The following is a 19,836-nucleotide window of genomic DNA, read 5'->3' as shown; positions in this document are numbered from 1 at the left end:
TGGAATCTCCTGAGGAGAAAGAGAATAGGGATGGGGGAAATAGTTTCTGCTGACTCTGGGCCCTAGGGCCCTGGCATCCTAACCTGATGAAGTAGCTTTTGTTTACTTTCTGGGACTTAACTCTGGCCTCTGTGGTAGGCTGCTATGTTTTAAGTCCTCCCAGGTCTATTAAGGACTGGAGAGCAGGATTTTGGTTGGGGAGAAAGGTAATTCAATCCAGAAAGCTGACCTTTACCTCCTTTTATAGTGAGATTGAAGGTGGTAGAAGGGAATTCCACCCTTTCCCAGAGAGAGAGCTGAAGCTGCTGGTCTAGAGTATCTCAAAGAATTGTCATAGAATAGAGAACTGGGGAGAACACTGGAAAAACTGATAAACAGAAAGATTCCGGGTGATATTATGTGGGGAGCAGATGTTCCTACTCAGCCTGCTATAGCACATGACTAGGAGGCCTCCTGCCTTTCTCCCATTTGCCTAGGATGTCCAAGAATTAGGTCTGGGAATAAGAAAAATCTGGAGAGAGCCATAAGATTTTAGATGTAGAGCCCCAAGGACCCTGAGAAGCTCTCTCTCCCAACCCGTTCATTTGACATTTTCCAGGAAGCTGAGGCACCCCCAGAGAGGTCGTGGGACTTGTCCAAAGTCATACAAGTAGTAAGAGTTGCTATTTGAATGCAGGCCTTTTTAACTCCAGATCCAACCTTTTTTCCATTATACTATGATGCATCTCAAGGAAAGATAGGCTGGGGCTTGGGAAAGCTAGAAATTTATTTAGCAAAATGGCTCTGCTTTGCTCCAGATGCCCAACTAGCTTTTTTGCCTACAGGTGCCATTTTGTTTCCTTCACCTTGGAAAGTCCTATAGATCAAGTCACTGCCCATCTCTTTAAACAAAGAAGAGGTGTACACCATGGTGGTGGGGGTGAACTAAGTCAGTTAAATCAACCAATCAGCAAACTTTTATTAAAGGCCTGTTATGTTCCAACTATCCAGCTAGGTGCTAGGGATAAAAAGACAATAAAAAGATCTTACCTTTTTAAAGGGTAGATCCTACTGGATCCTTCACTGTGGCCAGGGACTAGTAGCAATCGTGACTCCAAGCAGTCAAGGGAGACTCAGACTCCAGCAGTGAACCCCAATCCCTCCCTTTCTTCCCTAGCATGGCATGCCTCGGCTGAAGTTTGTTTCTAAAAATAATACTGGAACCAATCTGGCTGCTAAAAAGACCCTTTGTTCCCTCGTAGTCAAAACCTGGAAGAACCGCAATGGCCTCAAGAAAGACAGTTTCTACGTGAACATAAAAATATAGAGACTGAGTACTTAATATTTTTTTTTTGTTTGAGGCCTATGCCCCAGCTGTTTCCTGTACTAGGTCTGGAAAGGTGGGTTGTCCTTGGAGGACATGTAAGATGGGAGCAGAGTGTCGGCTGCCAATACAACTCTGACCTTGCGACTTGCCCAGGGGACCAGAAGGGTCTCCCCTGCCCCCCTACATCTGCTAGTATCTTTTAGAATGTTAGAGGTAATGTCTTCTCTGCCAGGATGATATAAATTGGGTAGTCTGGGGATAGTCTGGAAGAAGAGAATAGATGAAGAGAAGTATATTCAGTATCTCTGGGGGAGCAAAACTCTACCATGTTCTTTTTGGTCACTTTGGTATTAATAGTTAGAATGGAATGATAGGTTCTAGAGGTGGGCATAAGAGAAAAATGGATTGGATCAGAGGACCTGGGTTGAAATCCTGGACCTGTTGCTTACTTCCAGTATGGTCTTTGGAAAATCACTTCTTTGGAACCCTGGGTCTCAGTTTTCCCCCACCTATAATAGGAGAGCATTGGACTGGCACATGTGATTGTTAGTCTATTGTCAGTTATAGTTGAAAGACCATGAGAGGGACCACAAGGCTGGAGAAGAACAGCTGTTTCAGAAAAGGGAGGAATACACAGTTGGAAAACTATAGGCTGGTAAGTGGAACTTAGATTTCTGAAAAAATTTCTTCAGTAGATTATTAGATGGTGGGCAAGCATTTAGAAAGGAAGCAATGATGACAAAAAGCTGACGTGTCTCCATCAGTAATAGTTCATGCCATACTAATTTTCTTTAATCCTAAATGTCTTTCCCTCTCCTCTCCACACCCCTCCCACACTCAGAAAGAAATATTTATAATGGAGACTCTCTAACCAGCCTCTGAGGCAAAGGGGCTACAACATGGATTCTGGAGATCAGACTTATAAGTGGGCTGCTTCCAGTCCATGCCTTTTTTTTTTCCTAACTTCCTTTGGTAACAGGGGCTGGGGAAAGTGTAAGGATCTGGGAAATGGGGATGAGGGGCCAACACATACATTCAGGATTCAGGATCAGTCAGTCAATAAATGTTCATTGAGCACCTGCTGTGTTCCAGGCACTGTGCTAAGAGCTGGTGATAACAAGAAAAAAAAAGGTGGTTCCTATTCTCAAGAAGCTCTCAGTCTACCGGGGGAGACAACATGCAGACAACTATGGACAAATAAACTCTATACAGGATAAACGGAAAAAATTAACAGAGGGAAGGCACTAGAATTAAGGGGGATTAGGAAAGGCTTCCTATAGAAAATGGAGTTTTAGCTGAGACTTGAAGGAAACCATGGAATTCAAGGGGCAGAAATGAGGCAAGAGAGCATTGCAGGCATTGGGGTGAAAATGCACAGAATCAGAAGATGGAGGAACTGTTCACAGGATTGCCAAGTACATGGAGGGGGTAGTGGGAGAGGCTCTGTAAGATGTAAAAAAGACTGGAAAGGCTGGTGGGGCAGGAGGGGGGCATGTTATGACTAGTTTGAATGCCAAATAGAGGATTTTATGTTTGCTTCTGGAGGTGATGGGGAGCCACTGGAGTTTACTGAGGGAGGGAAAGGGGATGACATGGTCAGATTTGTACTTTTAAGATCTGTGCTCTATGACCAAAGCAGAATTGAAGTAGCTCAAAATAAACTCGAGATATGCATATTTAGAGAACCCACTCCAAATGTTCACATGGACTATCTGTGCCCAACCTGGTAGAGCATTCTGAGCTCATGTCAGTCTCATCAGCCACAGTCAGCACATTGTATCTTGACTCTTAACATTTGGGTCCTCTTCAAGAACAAAGGACAACCATCACCAACTTTAAGGTCACTTTGACAGATGAATGGAGAATGGACTGGAGTGGGGAGAGATTTGAGGCAGGGAGACCAACCATCAGGCTTTTGAAATAGTCCAGCTGTGAGTTATTAGGGCTTACACCAGGGAGGTGGCAGTGTCAGAGGAAAAGAAGAGGCGTAGGCTGGGGATGCTATGGAGGTAAAATCAACAGGCCTTGTCAATAGATTGGATGGGGTTGAGGGGGTCAGAGAGAGTGAGGAGTTGAGGATGTTACCTGGGTTTCAAGCCTCTGTGACTGAGAGGATAGTGGTACCCTCAATAATAAGTGGGAAGTTAGAAAGACTGCACGGTTTGGGGGAAAAGCTTTTGAGTTCAATTTTGGACATAGTTTAAGATGTCTATGAGACATCCATTTTGAGATGTCCAATAGGTAAGTGGAGATGTGAGACTGGAGGTCAGCAGAGAGGTTAGGGCTGGATGGTAGATTTGAGAATCACCAGTATAGAGATGATCATTGGATCTATGGGTTAGGGAACATCTAGGACTTGGCATTTATTCTCCAGAAATAGAAAAAAAAACCCCTATCATGCCTGGGTCTAGGAAGAGCCAGTTCTCCACCATTGTAGTCAATTTTAATAACCACTTCTTGGCTGAACTCTAGCTTTCGCTTTTAAGTGGTGTTACCTGACTGCAAAATTATCCCATGACCTTCCTATGGATCTCCATGGCTTGAAAGTAGCCTAGAAGGCACATGGGCTGCTTTGTACAAGCAGTCGTAGGATTTTGAATTAGGAAGAGCTGACTCCTACCGTCCTCCCTTCTCTTCCCCCATCCTACCCTTCAGGGGAAATTGTACAAATTATAGAAAAATGAACCGGAGAGATGAAGTGACAGAAATTATCTCCCTAGGGTCACACATAGGTAGAAAGTATCAGAGTCAGGTTTTTAACTCCAGTCTTCAGAACAGGCATAGGAACAGAAAAAGTAGTCTTTTCAGTGACGATTTAGATTGGAGTAGTGAGACAGGACCAGGATGTGAGATAGGTATACCTATCTCTAGGTTATAAACTTCCTGTCCTCAGGAAGGTCTTCTTTTTAGAAGTGTAAGAACATCCAGAAGAATGAACCTCTGGAACCCCCAAGTAACAGCTTAGGAAATACCACTAGTAATGCAATGTGGTGGAGATGATCTAGGTTGCGATTTCCCAGGCTACCATGTTGAATGTCAAGGGAAAGAGACCTTCTTCTCCATGTCCGTGGGGTCTTCCAAGCTGAGATTAGTGATGGGTGGCTCATTTGAGAATAAGTAAGATTAAAACATCCAAGCCAATCTCTCCTAGGCATCCTGCATAGGTTGTGGAGGGAGGGCCAGGTACCTTCTGGTGTAGGAAGAAGCTACATTTTCTGGAATTGCAGAAAGAGCGAGGAGAGATTTGGCTGTGACCACCACCTTTAGAATACTCTAGGGGGCCATGTATGTATGTCCTCTAAGATCTCCACAAGACAGTTTTTCTTTGGGCCTTCCTTCCCAGCAAGCTGTAGGAACTCAATGCCCAGGGCCTCCTCTTTTCTCCCCTTCTTTCTCCCTGCCCAAACCAGTTGGTAAAAGTGTCTAGGGATTAGCATGACATGTCACACCTGTCAGCGGGCAGAGCTACATTATGGGCACACATGAAACAAAGGAATGGGAATGAGGGCAGTCCTGAAGAATACAGACATCGGGTTTCATCGTGGCTTGGGCTTATTACCTTTCCTGCCTTTTCTTTCTTCCTTCTTAGTGCTCAACATGGCAAGAGATGCTGCTACACAGATACCCAATGACATGGAGCTTTTCAGGGATATATCCAACTTGCCCCTAAAGAGGTTCCAGGTTGAATGAAGGGGGGAATGAATAGGGAAGCCTGCAGTTGCTACTGCCCTCTCCTTTATCAAACCCCCCCAGTGCCTGCTGCTAGGAGGACAGAGGTAGAATGCCGTTGTTTATTATTCCAGGCAGGTTTGTCTGCAGTACTACATCAGCCTGGAGCCCTGGCTCCCTGGGTCCTGCTTCTTCTTCTCCCCACATCCATTCACATTCCTGCCTCTAATCTTAACCAGATTCCATAACCTTGGGTACAGAAGTGGGGCTTATGTGTGGGATGGGGAGGTGGGGGGAAGGGGAGATACCATAAAGAGATGAGAACTTTCCCTGATTCCTAGTGGACTAGGGAAGGGTCTGGAGGAGCAAAACAGGCTGCGCACCGAAGTGAGAGGTTTTCTTTGTCCTTTTCTAGTCTGGGAGAATGCTCTCGATGAGGAAAAAGGTAATAGCTTCTAAAATGGAGGGACTCAGCTGGTCCAGGCCAGGATTCTGAACAACTGTTTAATGTTTTGTTCACTTCAAATAGCAGTGGGGCCTGGTATTAAGAACATTAGAGTTGGACTGCTAAGACCAGAGTTCAAATCCTAACTTTTTTAAGCTGTGTGACCTTGGACAACTCACTCCCTGCTCTGGACTCCAGTTTCCTCATCTGTACACTGAGAGGGCTGGACCTCTAAGGTCCTGTCTAGTTCCAAGCCCTATGAAACACAGTGATCTCTGGTTGCCCCTTATTTTTGGTATATGGTCTAACATTGGAAATTTGAGGAAGCATAGTGTTATCCTGGAGAGAGCATAGGCCTGGGGGTGGGAAGAGCTGCATTCTGATCCTCTTTCTGACTTTTCCTAACCCAAATGACCTTGGACATATCACTTAACCTGGGGAAGAACCACTTTCCTAGGTAAAATGAAGAGTTTTCACTCCATGGCCTCTGAAGACCCTTCTAATTTTAGGTGATCCTAGGCCATGTCATCAGGAATAGGGATGTATGCGTGCGGGGGAGGGGTTGCCTTTATTAAAGCTTTTCTGCTATCACTGGGTAATATCTTAAGGAAGGCTCTAAGATCCTTGAGGGCAGGTACTGTTTCATGTTTTGTTTTTGTATCCATAGCACTTTGCTCACTGTCTTGTTTTTAAATTTTATTTGCTCAGCATTTATTGAATTGAACATCTTTGCTAAAAGAGAGAGGATGTTCCCTATTCCCGGGAGGTGTCTGCATTTTTTTTTTTTTTTTTTTGAGATTCCTAGATGTTTTGTCAGACTGAAGGAGGAAACCAGCAGTGTAGGAGGAGCATTAGTCTGGGGAAGAGGGAGTCAAGAGCCCTGGATTCTTAGGCCAGCTTTGCCCCTAATGCGGGCAGCCTCGGTCACAGTCTCAATCTCTCAGGTCGTTAGTATCTTCTCTGTAAAGTAGGGATAATAGCATCTTACCTTCTTATAGGGATGTTGGATGTGAGCATAGATGTGAAAAATGCTTTGCATTTGTAGAAATACAAAGGTTTAATGTTTTCCAGGCTGTTATTGTTTAAAGGGAAGAGGTGAGTGGGAGTAGTGGCAGAAATGGAGGTAGAGAGGGTACTTCTCCCAGAATGCAGCAGCTGATGCTAACAGCAGCCTTGCCTGGGGAGAGATGGTATCCTCCTCTCCACTCCCCAGGAGCCAGCAGATGCTTGTTTGGGACTTTCTTTGAGGCTAGGGCAGTGTACATTTGAAAATTATTCCTTTTTTTTTTGCTTTTTGGTGACACAACCAGGGTTAAGTGACTTGCCCAGGGTCACACAGCTAGTAATGGTCAAGTGTCAGATTTGAACTAAGGCCTTCCTGACTCCAAGGCCAGAGCTCTATCCACTTAACCACCCAGCTGTCCCAATTACTGCTCTTTTGGCAATTGACTAATTAGGTTAGAGGCCATGCCAGCTAGGCAGCTGTATAGAACTATCAGACCCTCATTCTCTGGGTGAATTGAGAGAGTGGTGGCACCTTGCTGCCCAGTCTGGCTACTAAGAAGCTTCTGCAGCTGTACTCTTGGCCTGCAAATCCTTCTGAGCATGGGGTTACATTAGGTACCCAGATATCAGGGGACAAGTCTGCCGGGACCTCTTGGTCAGACTGGGACACAAACAACTTTCTTGCCCTTTTTTCCTTCCCTATTCTGCTCTCCTCTCCCCCCAATCTTTCTTGGGTGACCCAGAAGGTATTAGAACTTGGGGATGGCATCCTCCTGGGAGTATGGAGGGGGCCATTTTCTAGAATTTCCAAGGTAGATGCAATAAAGAAAAATCCCAGGTGGAGACTGAAGCTTTCATGTTTGTGTGTTTGTATGTTTGTTTGTTTTTGTTTTGGAGAAAAGGTGGAATATAATCCCTGCTCTTACCACATGGAAAAATAGAAGATAGAGTAAGGAATTTGTGCCAGTGGGACTAAACCCTGGCATATCTAGAGTGCAGACCCCCTGGAGAAGGAAAAACCTCAAGTAATACAGTCTGAAATTTAAACTGATTTTTCTCTCCTTTACTGATTCACTTTCTTTTCTTTATGGACCATATTTCCCTTGTGGTTGATTATCAGTTATAAAGGACGTTGTCTGGAAATTTCTTATGCTTTTAGCATGGGGTAAGAGTGGGTGTTTGGGTGTCGTGCAGGTGCGGGGCTGGAAGACAAGGAATCTTCCTGACAGTGAAAGATGGAAGGCCACAGGAATGTCTCTGATGATGGCCAGATAACAGATGTGAACAGCTCTAAGTACAAAATGAACTTTTTTTTCTCCCTTTATCACCCTATTAGATACCTTGGTTTAATTTAACACCTTCTGAGTTTTCTTCCAAGAGCTCAAAGCCTTTTGCCCATGTAAAGATCTCATCCATCTTTATCCTCCCCCTTCCCCAGGAGGTTGGGAGAAGGCAAGGCTGGCTCTTTCCTATTTGATGGATGGGGAAATGTGATCCAAAGAACGAGCTTTGCTAAAATGTAACCTGGGGACCAAAGATAATATAGATATGGCTATTCCCCTGAGCAGGGGCTGGAATCACTTTGTCTTCTAAATCCAGAGTCCAGTCCTCTGTCCACTAGGGTAAGCATTGACATTAATGCCCTCTCTGAAAGGTTCAAGAGCTCCATTTGAGTACTAGCATGGTATTCTGCTTACTTCTGCCCCAACCCTGTGCCTCCAGTCTTGGAAGAGAAGCTGGATTGAACCTGATTCCATGGCACAGCCTGTCTTACAATAGTCTGTGTGAAGTATGTGTGCTACATAGGCTCAGTCTCTATTCAGACATTCCAATCCCCCAAACATTTATTAAGCACCAAGGTCCGCTGAAGGCTTCTTCAAAATCAAAGATCTGAGGCTAACATAACCCTAGCACCTTGGTAGGTTCAAATGCCCTTAGTAGGAGAGGCAGCACAGAGTAGTAGAAACAGCCAGATTTGAGTGGCTCCGATCCTAGATTAGACACCTACCTTTGTAACCATGGGTCATCCCTCAGAGCTTCAGTTTCCATATCTGTAAAATGGGAATACTACTTATACCACTTACATCTATAGGATTGTGGCAAAGAAAGCCTAAAGCTACCCTACAAAATGTGACTTTGTTATCTTTCCTGAAGGAAATGATCTGGACTCCTTTCTTATACTCCAACTGTATAGATATGGAGGATTCCAGAAAAGAAACAACTTGGCTAGGAGGGGAGGAAAAAAAACCCTCTGCAACCCCAGGACTCTCGCGTGGGTAGAGTTCCCACAAGAGGCTTACTCTTTGGAGGCAGAAGAAGGCAAAGGGTGTCTGTTATTGAGAGGTGAGGTTACCTGCCTGCCCCTAAGGACCTGACCAAGAACTGGGCTGGCACAGTAGTGGTGGGGGTGAATAGTCTTCATCCCTGATGATTCTTGGAAGGCTAATTAAGGACCCTGCCATCTTGATCTCAATTAGTTGCCAGTTCCTATGGCTCTTTGCTCTTCTGAAGGTGTAATCTCCTTATTAGAGAAAGGGGTAAGCAAAGCTTCCTTCCCCAGTGTCTGAACTCTCATTAGCAGGAATCACTTAATTGGGGCAGGGCTCACCTTCTGCCAGAGGGAAGCAGTTTCACCTTTAAATGACTGATGTGTGGCAACATCTCCAGCAGAAAAATGCAGCTGTCTGCCTTCAAGAAGGAGGCTGAGGAGGTTTGACTTCTGCCTCACAGCCAACTTTTAACTTACGTGTTTTGGGGAAGTCTGCTACTCTGCCTCTCTCTGGGAGGAAAAATATTATCTGTTATAATAGCTTATATAGGCCTCTCCAAAAAAAGTACTTTCTTCACAACAACTTTAAAAGGTAGGAAGGGTATGTATCAATCTCCTTTTGCAGAGCGATAAACTGTGACCCAGAGGTTAAATGACTTACCTTGGGACATGGGGTTAGTTGACAGACCTGGAGCTGCTAGCCTAAGTCTCTTGACTTGCAGTTCCCTCTTCCCCTACACATACCATGCTGTGTCCTATGGTTGACTTATTGAACTAACTTCTTGAGAATTCTCGGGTGTGTTCATTCCAAAGCAGTTGAGTCTAACTCATCCCCCACCCCCTGCTGATGTATGTTTGGCCCTTTGCACATGCATATCTAAATTGATAAACATTTTATCCATATGGTCCCAGAGTACCTCCCTCTGACTCTTGAGAGTCTAAATTCACTGTGTCTATTTTCTCAGCAATTCTTCTTTCACCTCTCAAGAAGGACCCATCCTGTATCTTTAACTGCCAGAAACTTCAACTCATCAACCACATGCAGAGAGCTGTGACTAGGCCCCAGAGTCCTGTGCTTAGCTCTTAGCAAGTTAATAGCTCTGGGGGGCCTGAAGAGCCATCACATAGCTGGGGGGGGGGCCAGACACGCCAGTGTCCCCTGAGGATTTAGGCATGATCTGCTAGGTTCTCTCATCCCTGCTGTGGTGGGTAAAGGGAAATCAAGGCATGCAGGTGGGAGAGTTTCAATGACTGATATGAGCCTGGACACCTTTATTAAGCCCCTCCAACCTCTGGAAGACAGACCCCCAATAGAATCCTATTTGTCTTATGTAAAACCACACAGGTCACCCCAACAGGCAGGGAGAGCAACAGAACCTGAACATTCCAAGTCTTTAAAAAAGGTCTGTGGTGTCCTAGGGGAGGTAACTTCTTGGTGGTGGTTTTTCATTTTCAAGATGTTTAAAGCCATAAGAGTTGCTTTCGTTTTTTTCCTCTTTTTCCCTTTTGCTTTCAGGAAAGGGTAGGGGCCAGCTGGATTGTCTGTGTATACCCCTCTAAGCCCTTATATGCCTGTATGCCGAGAGCCATAGAGGAAGCTTCCTACCATGTTATGCCCCTACTCACCTCTTAGAAATCACAGGAAGGGGCTGTTAGAATGCCCAGGGAATATTAGTGATGGGGGAGGGTAGGAAAGGAAGGAAGGGCTGGGTCACTACCTTTACTTTCCCCAAGTGCCTAAGAGCCACCAGGGCCTAGAGTCAGGAAGACCTGAACTGAAATCTGGCCTTGAACCCCGGGCAAGTCACTGTAAGCTCTCTGTGCCTCAGTTTCCTCAACTGTAAAATTGAGGAAATCAATCTCACTGGTTTGTTGTGAGGCCCAGATGAGATAATATTGTAAGGTGGCTGGCACATAAATAGTAGGGGCTTAATCGGTGCCTTCCCCCCCAGGACACAAGGTAGCAGGAGGGAACTGAGGCCCCATGTGGGGCCTGGCTTCGTCCTGCACTGATTGCTGTGTCTCTCTCCAGGTACCTTCGATCTCCAGGGAGCCTTCCTCCTTGCCTTCATCTTGACCTGCGCCCCCGCTACCTCCTCATCCCAGGCCAGGCTCCACCTTTGCCAAGGATGCCTCCGTGGTGACATATACCTCCTGTTTGTACCTGGCTCCCAAGAAGTCAAGTTAGCCAGGCCCAGGGCCTAGGAAAGCCAATCTCCACTACACGGGCCCGTCCGGCACCTCTCCCTTCCCCCATCCCTGTGGGGCGCCCCCAGCCCCAGCCCCAGCCCCCACAGCTAGGAAGGGGGCCAGGGCCTCCTGGGCCTGAGTCCTGCCCCTACTTCTGCCACCCTCCAGCCAGGGCTGTGTCCTTCAGACACATGAAGAGTACTCAGGGTTACCTCGCCAACTCAACGAGCACCATGGCCACGACCAAGGACTTTGGCTGCACCGTGATGGAGCTGCGGCACCTCATGGAGCTGCGCAGCAGTGAGGCCGTGGCCCACATCGACGAGCACTATGGGGGTGTGCTGGGCCTCTGCGAGAAGCTGCAGACCTCGCAGGTCGAAGGTGAGGTCCCGCCCCCTACCTCAGTCTCCCCAACTGCTTCCCTGGTTTGTGGTGAGGGTCCGATGTAATGTGCTCGGCACAGTGCCTGGCACCGGGCAGACACTCGGTAAAGGTTTGCTAGTGCTGTTATTGTCATTATTATTAAGCTCTTAGCATAGTGCCTGGCACATAGGATGCACTAAATGTTAGCTGTTACTATCATTATCATTATTATTATTATTATTATTAAGCACTTAGCTCAGTGCCTGACACATAGGACACACTAAATGTTAGATAATACTACTATTATTATTATTAAGCAGTTAGCTCAGTGCCTGGCACATAGGAAACACTAAATGTTAGCTATTATTGTTATTGTTTTTATTATTATTATTATTATTATTATTACCTCACAGGGTTGTTGTGAAGATTGAGTGAGATAATAATTGGAAAGTGCTTACTTAGCATGGTGCTTGACCCATAGTAGGTGCTTAATAAATGCTTATTCCTTTCCCTCTTCCTATTTCTATGCACCTCCCCAAATCAATTCACAGGTGCTTGAAGAGCACTTGTTGTGTGCTTGGCATGGCCATGAGCCACAAAAGAACATTACCCCATGACAAAGAGCTTGAAACCCTAGTGGAGGAGAGACACAGAACAGTTAACAAGTAAGGAGCTCTAGGTAAATTACTGGATAAAGACAATTGGAGAGTTGTTGTTGTTTGGTTATTTTAGTCGTGTCCAACTCTTGATGACCCCATTTGGGGTTTTCTTGGCAAAGATACAGGAGTGGTTTGCATTTCCTTTTCCAGCTCATTTTACAAGTGAGAAAACTTAGGCACACATGCTTAAGTGACTGGCTGAGGGCCACACAGCTAGCAAGTGTCTGTGGCCAAATCTGAACTGAGGTCTTCCTGACTCCAGGCCCAATGCTCCAACCACTGTACCACCTGGCTGCCCCTAATTGAACAACAGTCTACCATATCATGTACATTGGAGTCATTCTCTCCCAACTTGGATCATTGGGAAGTTTTTCTTGATGCCGGTGTGTCGTGTTTCGTTGTCAGCATTTTTCTTCTCAAACTCCCTGAGGATAGACTTCAGTTCATTCTTGCTGCAGTCATCCCAATGCCCAATGAAACGTGAGAATAGGAAACATTCGCCTACTAGAGGTCTTGTGGGATTGAAACAGGGAGGACAGTGTGTGCCTCCTCCTAGATGCAGCTTCTGATGAGGCTTAAGTAACCTGGGCCTGGATCTCCGGGGAAAAGTGGAGTTCGATGAATGGGGAGAAAGAGCCAAGATTGTCACTCTCTTCTCCAGGAGGCTTGAGTCTCCTAAGCTTTCTCATTTTTGAGCCTTCCTGAGAGGCCACAAATTCCATAAGAAGAATATTGGATCCCAGGCCATTGTTAGTGACTTCAGATTTAGACCTCCTTGGAGGCGCAGAAATCAAAGCTAACATACTTTTTGCTGTCCTTAGATCTTAATTTCCTGTCATTTATATCCTGCCTTGACTGAGCTGTCCTAAATACCCTCTTTTCTATAGGTTAGTGTTTGCTGACTCCTCCTGTGCTCATGCTACCTTGGACCCCCCTATTTGCCCATACCTATATTTCTGTGACCTGTGTGAGTGACTAGAAGGGACACTTGGAAGATGTCAAGCCCGGCAGGCATGGGAAGGGTGCCTTTTATCGGGTTAACTCAGTTAATGTCCGCTTTTTAAATCTTTTCTCTTATTAAGCAGAGACCTGGTAGGGCTGTGGACCATTTTCACTTTTGACATTGTTCTTTGTCCTCCCCCTCATTGTCTAGCAGAGACCCACTTTGGGGCATTACCGCCTCCCTTCTCCCCTTCCCCATTCATCATACTGACTCGTTTATTTCCCTTAGCTTGTGTTGTTTTGAAAGCTGCAGAGTTTTGCTTCTGTTATTTCTCCTCACCCCCGACTACAGCCCACACTACACTCCTGTCTTTTGTCGAGACGATGGAGTTACTCTGCAAAACTCCCTAGGGTTTGGGATTCTGTTTGTGCTTTGACTTGCCTGCACCATTCTTGAACCCTCCAACCAGACACTTCCACCACACCATAGAAACTGGGAGTCTTGATAATTTCATTCAGCAAGTATTTGACTACCTATTCTTCACAAGATATTGTGCGGAAATACAAAGATCATAGAGTTCGAGCTGAAAGGAAGCTTACAGATGATCTGGTCCAACCCCCTCATTTTACAGGTGAAGAGGTTAAACAACTTGCCCAAACTTACACAGATAGTAAATAGCAGAGCCAGTATTTGAACCTAGGTCCTCTGACTCCAAATCTGGACTTCTTTCCCTTTCACCATGGTAGGCCTAGTTCTTGCTCACAAGGGATTTAGTCTGGTAGGGAAAATTCAATGCACCTAAATTAGTTACAATACAATGTGTTAATAGTCCACATTTCAATTTACAAATTGCTTTTCAGATATAAACAAAGTTCTGTAAGAGGCCAAAAGAGAAGGCCAGACTGGCTATCTTCAGCTAAGGGAGTAGAAAAGCCTTCCTAGAGTAGATGGCATTTGAATTAGCATTTGAAAGATGAATAGGATTATTCAAGTTGATTTGGGGAAGCCATTAAGAGCCAGGAGGCAAGACAGCCCAGAGATCAATTGGAAAATAGAGAGTAGTCCAGTTTGACTGATGCATAAGGTATATGGGCGAGAATAGATCAGCTAGATTCTCCTGAGCTCCCAGTAGCATCCAGGTGCACCATTTCCAACTTTCTACAGAGCCTTGCTCACTGCTAGTACTGCCTGTTATCTGATTCCCAAGGAGCTCCTGTTCCAAAAGTCAGAAGACATCGGATGTTAAACAATTAAGGACCAAGTGGGTCCACCTGTGGATGACTTTTCTTCCCTTCAGGTTTCCCCTCATTGTCGAAAATTGCTATTTCCACCAGGCAGTACCCTCAGTGCAACAAAACATTGGCGTACAGGACTTCCCCCTAAAAAGAGCTAACTCTGGCATGTTTGCTACCAGCCTACCTAGGTTCAGAAGAGTTCACCTTACTCTGCTTTAATGTAGAACCTACAGTAAAGCTGACACCTGAATTAGAAAGGCTGGGTTCTGTAGGTCCCGTGGAAAAGGTATCTTAGAAGATCCCTAAGCCCTCTCATTAGTAAGGGTGAGAGTGGGAATAGAAAAGAAGAAGCCAGGCAGCAGGGACCTCTTCTCACTAGAAAAAAAAAGGCAATGTTGTGCTAGTTTATTGGGCTGACAGAGTCGAGAACACCGGTATCCATGAGTTCCAATGAGCTGAGGCTATAAAAAGCCTGTCTCATTCACAGAAGATGGAGCTGAGGTGTCCGATGGTTTAGCACAGCTCTTTGTCAGCTCTGAGAGGCCGCTGCAGAATAATAACAACAGAGAAACCGACCTGATGTTTGAAGTCTGCTTTTTGGGAGCTAGGGTATGATAAGGTAGAAGAGGTTAATCTTGGGGAGTCTTGAACATTTGAAGTTCCCCTCTCCCCTCCCCACCTTTCCCTGTATCTCTACTCTCACCAAACTTAGGGATTGATGGGAATTATTGTTCAGACCCCTCTAGGGCACGAGACAACAGATATGGGACCTCTATTGTAGGAGGGTCCTAGTAGAACCACAAAAGTGTTATAAACACATCACGCAACTTTTAAGAAAAAGTATAGACCATCAGAATTGAAGGGGACCTTGGACATCATCATCTAGTTTAATCCCTCTGTTTTACAGAGAAAGAAGCCCCAGCAGAGAAAGGGACTTGTCCAAGATAACGTAAGGGTTCTGACTCTCAGACACACCCAAGACCCAAAGGTTCTAGCTGCCAAAGTTCAGTAGTACAACACTATGTCATGTGCAGTGACACAGATAATCCTCCAAACCCATTTTTGTTTTTTTCAGTCAATAAACATTTATTAAGCTCCTACTATGTGCCAGGCATTGTGCTAAGCGCTGGGGATACAAAAAGAGACAAAAGAGAATCCCCACCCTCAAGGAGCTCCCGATCTAGTGGGGGGAGACAGCAAGCAAACAGCAAGCTTTATACAGGATAAAAAGGAAATAACAGAGGGAAGGCACTGGAATTAAGAGAGGCTAAGGAAAGCTTCCTGGAAAAGATGGAATTTTGGAATGAAAAGCAAAGACTTACTTTCTGACTGCCCTTCCCTTTCCCACACCCACTTTAATCAAAAGTAAAGTAGGGAGCCAGATGGGCTACAAGGTGTATCTTTCCCTTATTCTTCCAAATTCAGAAACTTTTCAGAGCATCCCAAGGCTTCAGTTCCATCCGTTTTGAATTTTGACCCTGCTTTGAGTAGAAATAGCAGCCAAGTCCAGGATGCCTGGCGTGGGAAGTGGTTTGCCTATAACATCGGGCCTGTTCCCTTTCTCTTCTCTTCTGCCTTCCCTCTCTTCTTCCTCAACCCCCCAATTTCCTGCATCTGTTATGAGCCATCTCTGTACTGCCTATGGCCTCTTTAGGAGTTAAGGATGGTGTTTTCTGAGCGGGAGCTATGCTGGGCCCTCAGGGTAAATCCTAGGCTTGGACCACAAAGGGCGGTGAGGGGGAACCTTCAATAAACAGAGTAATCCAGTAGCACTGGGGCTCCTCTCAGAAGACAGAAGAACGTTTCTGTATTATTTGGAGTTGACTGTTTGTGGGATGAGCTTCCTGTCTGTGTTCCCCAGCACCTCCTCATTGCTTGCCCCCAGCAGCCCTGAGGGAATGAAATTGTAGTAGAGAAAATACTGGGCTTGGAGTCAGAAGACCTGGGTTTGAGACCTGGCTCTGACGCTTACTAGCTATGGAACACTAGGCAAGCCACCTAACAACTGAGTCTCTGTTTCTCCCTCCGTTAAATTGGGATGCTTCTATTTCTATTCCTTACTCCTGTAGAGTTGTGAGAAAAGCACTTTGTAAAGCTGTGGCGTGTTACGTCAGTGTGAGAGTTATTATCCGGTGAGGCAGAGATCCAGAAGGATCAGGAATGAGGGTGGTACCAACCCTGCCTGCTAAGGGCATCTGACATTTCTGGGCACCAACTTTAGGCAAATCTCTGAAGATTTAGGGACTTTACCTTTGAAAGTAGAACACAGGAAGTAAGAAAGCTTCCTCAAGCCCCTTATCTTGAGATCTGGGTCATTCTTTTCTTATTTGGGTGTTTTTATCTATTTCCTTGGTGCTAAATCTGTCCATCAGGCTCTGTAGCCTTCTTTCCCTTCCCCCACCCCTCACTCTTGGTTCCACAACGAGAATGAATGCCAACCTGGGCGCATATCATGATTCTGATCTTTGTGTGGATTTGGAGTTTCTGCTCTGACGAGTTCCCAGGGGAATGAATATTTGGTGGGAGAGCACACTAGATGAGAAACATCTAATGTTCTGGGCAAGTGAAGACAGACTGGATATGACCCCTGCTTGGAGTATATTCATTATCTCTAGGGATTACTCCTTATCTACTAAAGCCTTTGGGTTCTTGAGAACCCTACCCAATTTTAGATTTGCCCGACACTGAGCTTTGCTGGCCGCTTCTTCCTCATCATGCCTTCTACCATCATGTACTTCCTCCCTCGGTTTTCTCTAAGCACTTCAGTTGAGGCTTTGCTATAGGATTTTCAGGGAGAAGAGCATCCTGCCTCTGCCATCCTCCACCCAGTACTCGAGGAGAGGAAAAAGGAATCATGTCAGGAGAAAAGAGAATGGAACTCTGGGGTCTTAGGCGGCTGGGCCAACAAAGCATTTGTTAGACAGTGGAAGTTGTAAAGGAGACTCAGGCCAGAAGAGTGACTTGGGGAAAGGGGGGTAGGGGTGGAGATGGGAATGCAAGAGACAGATCGGTTCCAACAGCATGAGGAGCTAGACTGTTGTATGAATGAACAAGCTTAGGAAAACATAAGGAGGAAGTTGGCATGGACAATGCAGTGGTGATTGGAGAGGAGATGGAGGTGAAGAGGAGGAAGGGTCAGTTAAGTCCTATATGAAAGCCAAACAGGCCTTTCCTTCTTTCTTTTTTACCCCAAACCTCCCTTTCCTTTGAAAGAGACTCCACACCATAACTTGGAAACTGCCAAGATTCTATATGATTAGCTTTGGAACTAAAGTATCTGATTTTGAGTAGTTTCTCCCTCCTTGGCCTGGGTTGCTGCGTGATCTATTCCTATATTCTCCTTCCCATTTCTTCCTTTCTGCCTTAACTTCCCCCAGCTGGCCCAGCCAAAAATCCCCAAACTGTTAAGAGTTAGGAATCTGAGTTATAGGAGTTCTATTGCCTTGAGGAACAGGGCTGTGCCTAGGCTTTCCTGAGCCTGCTGTGAATTCCTACCGACCTACCTACCTGAATTACTACTATGATTCTCAATCTCTAGCCCCAGTGTTAAGACATATTTTAAACTACATTCCTTTGAGGCCCAGTAGAAATCTCTGCAGATTTTTTAAACCCTCTTGCTGCTTTGTTACATTTGAGTTATGGCCAAGGGCCATACCTCTGGACTAGCAAATATTCTTACATTATGGCTAAGGTAACACTTCCTTTTTGCTCCTCTTGGAAATGATGCCTTTTTTTTCTTTTTATAAAACAAAGCCATTGACTCAAGCATTAGGGAATGTTATAATAAAATAAGTCTGTGGATACATGTGCACAAGAGAGAGCACACATGTACACACACAAATACAAGTACAGCTTTACAAAACATGGCTGGTCTCAGTGCCCACAAACATGACGAAGCTTCCCCACACATTCACAGAATGTCATATCTGGAAAGCACTCCAGAGGTCTTCCAGTTATTCCAATCCTCCCACCTACCACCTGACCAAGAACCTCTCCACAGCTTCCCCAACAATTTGCTCTATCCATCCAGCTTCTACTTGAAGACCTCCAGTGAGAGGAAACCCTTTCCTTCTAGAGGCACTGTTTGGGGTTTTAGGAAATAATGGTAGAAAAAAGTAAAGGCAGGTTCACTACTTCAAATTCAGGGTAAGCTGTCCTGTATCACTCCCAGGGCTTGGTTTCTGGAAACTGTGAAAAGAAAGATTACTAACCCCCCACCCCGGGTCCCTGTCATTTTTTTGTTATGTGACCTTGAACACATCACCTCCTTTCTGCATCTTAACTGACAAAGGCAGTTGCTGAGCCTAGAACTGCTTATCATTAGCATGAAAATGGAGGTGCCAGCACGTGAAAGGTCCCTTGAACCTTTCAAATGAGGCACTAGGATGACATCTAGCTATTATCTACTTCTGGGTTTGGAATATACTTTACTGAGGGGCAGCTAGGTGGTACAGTGTATAGAGCCCTGGCCCTGGATTCAGGAGGACCTGAGTTCAAATCTGCCCTCAGACACTACCTGTATGACCCTGGACAAATCACTTAACCCTGATTGCCTCCTAAAAAAACCCAAAAAACAGAATATGCTCCACTTAGTTATAAATCTTGGGATCTGGTCTTCCCTACCCAAATAAGACTGAATTGAAACCACCTCAAGGACCTTTCTTAAATCCTCAGGGGAAAAGATGCCATTGCTTCCTTTGCTAAGGCAATCTAATATGCCCTAACTCAGACTGCTGGAAGTGCCTCATGATATCTATGCTAACACCACTGAGTTATCTCAGCAGCTTATTCTTGGGAGGTGTAAGGAGGCAGGGAGGGAGAGTAGCCTTTCCCTGATGGGGTTGGGCCACTTAGGGCTCCAGCTCCCCCTTGCAGGCTTTGGGTCCCAACCAGGCAGACGCTGATTTTCCATTGATGCTTTAGTCTCCCAATTCATCAGGAACCTGGGCAAGGGCTGTGGACTTCTCAGCATGGGGTGGGACAGATGACTTCACAGCCTGACACATTCTTTTTGTCTCTCCCAGCCCATGTACTCAGTCTGACTCTCACAGCCAGTGGCATTTCCGATCCAGACCTAGGGCTCTTTCTCCAAAGGTTCTAGGGAGTGAGATTTTCCTTCTCTACTTCCTTCTGGGTTCCTCCAGGGGAAACCATTTCCCTGTGGAAAAAGGCCCTGGAAAACTCCCTTCCTTTACTCTCTCTAGGAGCATGTGTGCGTGTGTGTGCGTGTGTGTGTGTGTGTGTGTGTGTGTGTGTGTGTGTGTGTGTGCATATGCACACATTTATTTTGCAGCTGCTGAGATCAGAAACTAAAATCTGTTCCTGGCTACAGTGTGTGTGAAATTACAGCTGTTGAGATGGGAGATTGAAAACCTTCTCTGGGGCAGGAAGAATTAAAATGGGAAGTCCAAAGTCAGGGACTAGCCAAGCTCTTAGTCCCACATGGTTCCCCACCCTATTTCACATGTCAGAGAGAGAGGATTCCCAAGTCAACAATGGGCTCCAGCTTTCCCCTCCCTGCTAATGGGCATGCTGGGAACTGGAAAATCCACTTAGATTCTTTAAGGTAGAAACCCTAGGTGACTAATGGTGGAGATGATAGAGCAGGCGTTAGAGATAGAGTGGGGTCATCTACATCTTGAGGGGGAACACCAGCAAAATCTGGTCTTAGGTTTATCATGGAGACTTTTGTCTCATTGCTCCTCCTAAAATAAGCAACGGGAATCTTTGGGTCCCTTAGTTTTTTCCATTT

At 45.6% G+C, this 19,836-nt stretch overlaps 1 protein-coding gene across 7 annotated transcripts in view; it reads left to right on the top strand.

The window, feature by feature from the left end:
- ATP2B4 (ATPase plasma membrane Ca2+ transporting 4) overlaps positions 1-19,836 on the top strand; it is a 110,497-nt gene that overhangs the window by 48,499 nt on the left and 42,162 nt on the right. For 6 of the 7 annotated variants that reach the window (XM_027871643.1, XM_027871638.1, XM_027871637.1 and 3 more), the window contains exon 2: positions 10,727-11,265. In XM_027871643.1, coding sequence (XP_027727444.1) covers positions 11,076-11,265 — 190 coding nt within the window. In that variant the 5' untranslated portion in view covers positions 10,727-11,075. Of the gene's footprint in view, positions 1-8,707; positions 8,769-10,726; positions 11,266-19,836 lie in introns of those variants that run through there. The other variant, XM_027871639.1, reaches the window with a different exon arrangement.

Source organism: Vombatus ursinus, unplaced genomic scaffold (genome assembly GCF_900497805.2).
Source record: "Vombatus ursinus unplaced genomic scaffold, bare-nosed wombat genome assembly UNPS02014798.1, whole genome shotgun sequence".
In the NCBI taxonomy this organism is placed as follows: domain Eukaryota; kingdom Metazoa; phylum Chordata; class Mammalia; order Diprotodontia; family Vombatidae; genus Vombatus; species Vombatus ursinus.
This window is presented reverse-complemented; position numbering and strand designations above follow the sequence as displayed.